Genomic DNA, 7,756 nt, shown 5'->3' with positions numbered 1-7,756 from the left:
AATTATAAAGTTGTTTAAAATGACAGTGCATATCACTCAAGGAAAACAGTTCACTGTGTTGGGTAGAAATAGTATATTTTTGTTAGTTTAATTTAAAGGTAAATTTAAATATTTTTAAGTAAATAGTACAGAATAGATAAAATATATTTGGAAAATTACAGAAAAAGAAAAGGAAGTAAATGCAAAGGGCCAGCCATCCTAAACAGATAACTGTGTTACAACAGCCTGCCTCCCTGCCTGCCTGCCTGCTGCCTGCCTGCCTGCTGCCTGCCTCACGTATTAAGGAATTATAGCCTCTAGAACCAAGCTGCTCTAGTCCAAACAAGCACAGTCCACTTTGATTCTCCTTTTCAAAATCTCACAGACCTCTAGGCTCTAACAAATTTAGATCAATAAAACATGGTAGATGGTAGACAGGAAGGTGTGTGAGTCAGTCAGGGGCCGGGGCTTTTGGGTGTGGAAAGATGGCTCAGTTGGTAAAATGCTTGACACACAAACATGAGAACAATCCCCAACACACACACACACACACACACACACACAAAAAAAAAAAAAACCTGGGCATAGTTATACATGCCTCTGATCTCAGTGCTGGGGAGGCAGAGCCAAGCAATTCCCTGGGACTCCTTGGCTAGTCAGATTAGCCTATTTGGCAAGCTCTAAGCCAGTGAAAGACCCTGTGTCTTTAAACAAAGTGTAGTGCAATTGAGAAGGATTCTAGTATCAACCCCCTGACCTCCTTGCTTACGACACGCATGTCCACGCACACTCACAAACACACAAACATATGTATGTGCAAATATACACACTATTAAAATAAAGAAGAGTTATACATTTCCAATGCAGAAAACCGAAGATGTGTCTATAATAGTCAATTAACACACTCTGAGACTTATTGATACAGCATAGAGATTAAAGAAATCTTTGGAATCCCACACCACAGCCTTTACCCAGTGGGTGGTTCTCAAACTTTTATCTGCATGATATATTTACAGATCCCATTTAAAGCAAAGTTTATTTGCTTTTTTAAAGAATAACCCTCTATGCGACCTGACTTGTGTGATCAGAGAAACTGCCTTCTGGTCAGAATACACAAAGAGCTAACTAACATTTCTAAGTCTATGACCCAATCAGGAGTAGTCAGATAGAGTGACCTCCATAGCAGGGACTGGAACGTGGCAGAGCTCACTTGTGCTTGGAACTTGTTGAGACTATACAAGGCACAGTAAAGCTTCTGTTTGCATCCAGTTGTCTCTCTTTGTAACCCACTTCCATCACTGATGGCTACCCTACTGTAAAAAACTGAGGAGTTAGTTGATCCTAACCTTAAAGAATTTTCCTAAGGCCAAATAATCCAGCCCATCGGAGCAGTTGAAAACGACACACTGTTTGGCAACCGCTTTTGCTAAATCCTTGGTTGTTTCTGTCTTTCCGGTGCCAGCTGGGCCCTCAGGTGCTCCTCCAAGGTGCAGGTGAAGGGCTCCAAATAAGGTCCTAGAGTAAAAGGAATGGACAAAATAATTAACATGTAGGCAAAAGAAAAGGTAAATTGAATCCTGACTCTCAGCCCCCCTTTCATAATGTCTCACACACACACACACACACACACATACACACTCACTGCTAACCTCAGAAAATCTCTAACAGCACATTTCTTAGTTATTAACTTTTCTTCTAAAAGTAGAAAGATGATGGAAAATGGAAGGATGGATGGATGGATGGATGGATGGATGGATGGATGGATGGATGGATGGATGAATGGATATGTAGGTGGGTAGATAGATGAGTAGATAGATAGGAAGATGCATAGATGAACACATGGATAGATGGTCAGGCAGGCAGTTAAAATGCATGTGCATATTTATATACATGACAAATTTAGAACTTTTGGAATTCAATCCTGACTTCTGGTCAATGTGGAGAATCCAGCTGACTCTATGAACACCTACCCTTACTAGAAGAGTATAGAAATAACACATGGAAGAAAATAATTTTGAAATCCACAGCCATCATTTAAAGAGTAAAAGATGTTACCAATAGGGGGATTCATTGTTTGAGGAATGGATATGTGCAAATCTGCAGAGATATATATTATTTGGTTGAATACAAATAAACACAAATATACTTTTGGCAGCACAGATATGAAACCATTAGAACTGAGCAAGAAGGGGAAGTGGGATACATTTACCTCTTTGGACCTATTATGGAAGCTTGAAATGCTGCCTTGTCTCTAATGGACATCACATTTCCTCCAGCACACACCAGAGAGTCAAGGAGGTTAATCAGAGAAGGGACAGGAAGCTCAGAAGCTCACCCCTCATGGCAGTCAGTGGAACAAGCCTGCATTGCTCCTCAAGACGAGGATGGCTCAAATTTCCATTTCTCATTGCATATGAGCCAAAACTCAGGAAAAAAAAACAAAAACTTTTTTTTTTTGCTTTTTTGTTTTTGTTTTGTTTTGTTTTCTGAACTGAAGAAAACTCTAAAGCCCTCTTTAAAGATTGGTCTGAAACTGTGGCTGTGTCCACAACAGACATCAGTAAAAGCAGCATGGGGAAGCCACCCTTACCAAATTATGCTCACAGTGAAAACTGGACAGTAAGATCACTATTGAATCAGGCACACAGTACAGCAGCAGTGAGTGTCACTATATTCACAGCATCCTGTCTTCCATATTTGGTTCCCAGCAGTCAGAATCAACCAACCAATCTCTCTCTCTGTATATATATATATATATATATATATATATATATATATATATATACACACACATATGTGTGTATATATATATATACACATATGTGTGTGTGTATGTTTCTGTCTGTCTGAGGCGGGGGCCATTTTTATAAAAGAGGCAACTTGGAATTCATACACTCTTGAAAACTCAATAAAGGGTTAAATATCAGAATAAACATAAGGAAATAAAATTATTTGTTGGGAGGTAAATATAAGGGAATTGCTTAGAGAGTTGGAAGTCATATATATTTAAAAAATATAAAGGAAAAATAATAAAGAAGTTTAAAATGATGAAGACCCAAAATTTAAATGGCAAAGTCTGAAAACTTTCCAGAATGGAAGAAAGACATGAATAGAAGGAAATCCCAAGTAATATAAATAAATAAATAAATAACTTCTAGTAACATTATAGTGAACATTAATAACCGGGAGAAAAATCCTTTAAGGACATAACAGAGATGAAGAGAATGATTAAAATAATATTTAATCATAGTGAATAGTATTAAACTAAGTGAATTAAGATCAAAATTAAGACTCTGGGAATATAAAAATATAGTACAATTATCTTAATGGGCCCAAGTAGTTTGCTAATGATATTAAATGTAAGTGGATTAAATTTGCTACTGAAGTACAGAGAGTTTTTTCCTTTCCATGTGATCAAATCCATTTACCATGTAATACATTGTCTCCATTCATACTCTCCTTAGCACACTGCTTCTCCAGTGATTTTCCTGCAAACTTAGTTCCCATCTGGGTTACACACCTATGCCACCTAATGCTTCCCTCTAGTATCTCACTCAGTACACACTATTGCAATTGTTTCTTAATCTAGCTTTCCCAACTGACAGAAAAACATGTGAGTGACATGACACAATCTGTGTCTTTTTTTATTTTTATAAAACTGAAGATAATAACATGCTTTTATTTAGCTTATGTTCTGCCAAGGTTATTACCAGATAATGAAATGGTGTGTTATATTGTTTCCTAGTCATATTCATTCTGATATAAAATAGAAAAGGCTTATATATTCCATCTTTGNTCTGTGCTACCAGAGTTTATAGCTTGTGTCTACAGATATTAGCACTATACCTGAAAGTCATCATAATTTGTAGTCAAACGTGATTTGTCATAATGTTCAACAAAAGCATTCACAATTCTGAGTATTTTCTAAGAATATAATTTAAAACTGCAGTTCGGCATACTTTATTTAATGTCTCCTTTATGCCAGAGAATGTGGTGGTATTGAAGACAAGGAAAAAAATAGCACACAGTCCTTCTCCATGAAAGTATCCAATAAATAATGTAAAATATAGCAAGCATGCCTCCACCCATTGTGATGAGCAATAAGACAGAGGAAGAAACCAGGTGTGACAGGGAACACAAAAGGGAAGCTGTACATACGAACTAACAGTGATTATGACAGCATGCACAGGACCTGTGCAAGTTCACGTCAAGTAAGATCTCAGCATGGAGAGAGCAGTGGGATGGAGCCCCATCTCTAGAAGAGGAGCTGTTGGTAATTGGCAGATACTAGAGGGAAGCATTTTGTTGTTTATTATTTTTGTTTGTTTGTTTGTGTTTTTAAGGATGTTACCTCTGGTCAGTCAGACATGTTCCAGGGAATGTCAACACATCTAAGAGTCCATGGGCAGCACTAACTGGGATTAATAGAGTAAAGAAATAAACAAGAGGACACAAACTTGTTGGGTATGGAATGGGATGGGGCGGGTGGGTCTAGGATGAGAGGAAGGTTGGGAATGAATAGGATGGGAATCAAACTATAATGTATGTTTATATCAATTTTCTGAGAAGCACAATGGTGGACAGACTATAATGAATGTTTATATCAATCTCTGAGGTGCACAATGGTGGACAAACTATAATGTATGTTTATATCAATCTCTGAGGTGCACAATGGTGGACAGACTATAATGTATGTTTATATCAATCTCTGAGGTGCACAATTGTGGAAGCAATGCTAACTTAATGCAGAAAGTGGTTAATTTCCACTGGGAATAAAATGTAAATATGATCTCTCAAAGGAGATACCCACCAGGCACGTGCACTGTGAACAGGAGAATGATCCAGACATGGTTCTTTTGAACATGGGTAGTTAGAGCCTGGAAGTAAACAGTCTGGAAATCATGGAACAGAAACAGAACTCTAGAAAATTCAGCTTCAGAGGGAGGAAAAACAGTATAACTCAAATGATCCAAAATGAAGCCAGAGTTAGAAGGAAAAAGAAGGAAAAGGTGGGAGGGGGGACAGAAAGTGCCAACAACTGCCAAGGCTAAGAACACCCTTATCCCCAGAGATGAAAACAGGAAAATGCCAGAGAATGAGAAAGTGAAATCTGAGACGAGGCTTAGGGACTGGGGAAAGGACACAGGATCCTTTTATACAGTGTAAGGTAAAAATACTTACCTGTAACTCAATCACTGGCCTAGGGTGTGTGTGTGTGTGTGTGTGTGTGTGTGTGTGTGTGTGTGTGTGTGTGTGTGTGTGAGTGTAAGTTAGTGCTCCCATGTCTCTGGCAGGGTTTACCTGTAACAGCGGTCTGTGAGTGGGGTTATGACTAGTCTAGGGGAATTTCCCAGATATTCATAGCCATATCGCAAACCAGCATTGATCATCTTTGTTTCTAAATTATTTCCCTAGGATCAATCAGAAAAAAATGCAGTTGGTTAGGAAGTAAAATTTCAAACAATGGGAAATCACAAGATCTTTAATAAGGAATAAGCACAGTGCAGACCTGTTTAGACTGTCCGCTTAGACATCAGTTCACTGACTAGAAGAATTCAATAGCTACTTTTCTGAATGAATAATGGAAGTCAATGGCTTTCTGCCACTGCCTTAGTTAGGGTTTTATTGCTGTGGAGGGCCACGTGACCACAGCGACTCTTATAAAGGAAAACATGTAACTGGAGCTGGCTTACAGTTCCCAGATTTAGTCCATCATAGTCATGGCAGGAAGCACACAGGCATATGTGTGCTGGAGTGAGTGATAGTGGAGAGTTCTACATCTGAACCAACAGGCAGCAGGAAAAGAAGCATCCCTGGGCCTGGCACCTGAGACCTCAAAGCCCATCCCCAGTGACACATGTCCTCCAACAAGGCAACACCTCCTTATGGTGCTACTCCCTGTGAGCTCATGGAGGCCTTTTCCATTCAAACCACCACAAGCACTGTCACAGTTTTACAGCTGAGGAGCCCATTGCTTACAGAGATGAGCACCTTGTCCATAGTCTAAGAAAGAAGGATCTGGCTTCTGAAACAAGCACCCCATCACCCATCTTCCTACCACCAAATAACAAGGCTCTGAAAAGGCCTACAAGGTTTTGGTCCATACCTGTCTCCTCCTTCCCATATCTCCTAAGACTTAGATGCAATCCTGAGATCTGCTGAGCCCCAATACCCAGCAGGCTGCTGTTACTGTCCCTGCCCCCATTCCTTCTAACCGAGATAAGCATTATTATCCACCCAGACAGCCTGAAAAGTTATTTCCTTCTGGACCATGTTTCTGGCTTCTTCAATGACTAAACCAGACAAGAAAAGTGACTTATACCTTACTTAAGTGCATTGGGAATCTAAAAATCACAATTTAAGCTAACTAACCCCAACATTTTGTAATAAACACAGTAATACATTAAAAAGTAGCTAATTTCTGTTCCTTTTGGTACCTTCATGCGTACATGTATGTTAATATATGATAATTTTGATGCAAATATAGGTACATAAATATAGATACTGATGATAATAGATATAATTATTGGTTCCCTTAATTTTCAATCTGGAAAATCATATATAAGAATTCATCAGCAAAAAGTTCCCTTTTACCAATCCTGTTACACAGCTGAGCCAATGAGTATGACTTAAGACGCTATGGGCTGAAACTGCAGTGTGAGACCACTTACTTGCCAGTAGTATCTAAGCTGACTTAACCACTGGAAGTCCGAGTCATCACTGATTTTTTTATGTACAAGGCTGGCAAGCACATCTCTAGCATGAACATCCAGTACCACAAGGGCTCCCAGAGTAACACGGTTCTGCTTGGACAATTTGCCACGAACCAATGTGACAATATCATCAATTTGATGGTTGCATTTTGCCAAGTAGTCTTCAAGGGCCTGAGAAAAATAAGGTAGAATTTCCCAATGTGATCAGAATCATTATGAACAAAAACATATTGAACTAGTATACATTTATTAATATATGTGTGCTTTATGTATATATATGATATCCTCGGCATAGTTTCTATGTAATTTAAAAATAATCTATTTTCCCTACTACATAGTTTTAAGTAAACAAACCCATTTGGCAAACAGTGGGCAAACATGGTTTATGTCAGCCCCTTCTTTTCCTACCCCTTTTTATTCTGGTTATTTTGTAACTGTCAATCTTACTGCCCCAACTCATGGAACATGAATAAGGGGAAGAGACCCATTCGGAATCAACACAGCTCTCCCCAAGGACACAACCAAGTGTTTTTCCCTAGACTTAGTCGATTGTGAGTCTGTGACTCTGAGCTACTGAAAACATTATCCTCTCAACAAAGACTTGTAGAGAGGAGAGGCAGCAGGGAAAGTTGACTAGGAAGGCATCAAACCCTGAAACACTTGGGCCACCTCTTTCTCCCTTTCCTGTCATGGGTCCTCAAAGCATTTTATCCCTAAGACTGCTATATGAGGTTTGAAATACTAGTACCATTAAGGTTTAAATATGCTTTTCATCTATCTGTTGATAATTAATGTGCCACAGGTTTGATCTCCAGTGTGGCAGTACTGAACTGGTAGAAGCTGTAAGGGACAGGACCTGGTGAACAGTCACCAGGTAGTGAATATCACCCTCAGGTGTGGGGCAGGCATTAATTGAGTCTCATGGAGTTAGACTATTCCCAGGAGAATGGATTATACTCTGCTTTGGCTGTGAAGTGTCCTCTAAAGGACTTGGTTGTTGGTGATGGTATTTGTTGGGAGGTGCTGGAAACTTCAAGATGTGGAGCTTCCAGAAGGGAATGTAT

The 7,756-nt window shown here is 39.2% G+C and overlaps 1 protein-coding gene across 1 annotated transcript in view; it reads right to left on the bottom strand.

Annotated features, from left to right (window-relative positions):
* Window positions 1–7,756, bottom strand: part of LOC110288425 (dynein heavy chain 7, axonemal-like) — a gene marked incomplete at both ends in the record, with an annotated part of 111,435 nt that overhangs the window by 36,635 nt on the left and 67,044 nt on the right. The window contains 3 exon segments of the mRNA XM_021154779.1: window positions 1,326–1,494; window positions 5,281–5,390; window positions 6,651–6,863. Coding sequence (XP_021010438.1) covers window positions 1,326–1,494; window positions 5,281–5,390; window positions 6,651–6,863 — 492 coding nt within the window.

The sequence above is a fragment of the Mus caroli genome, unplaced genomic scaffold (assembly GCF_900094665.2).
Source record: "Mus caroli unplaced genomic scaffold, CAROLI_EIJ_v1.1 scaffold_5285_1, whole genome shotgun sequence".
Taxonomy (NCBI): Eukaryota; Metazoa; Chordata; class Mammalia; order Rodentia; family Muridae; genus Mus; species Mus caroli.
This window is presented reverse-complemented; position numbering and strand designations above follow the sequence as displayed.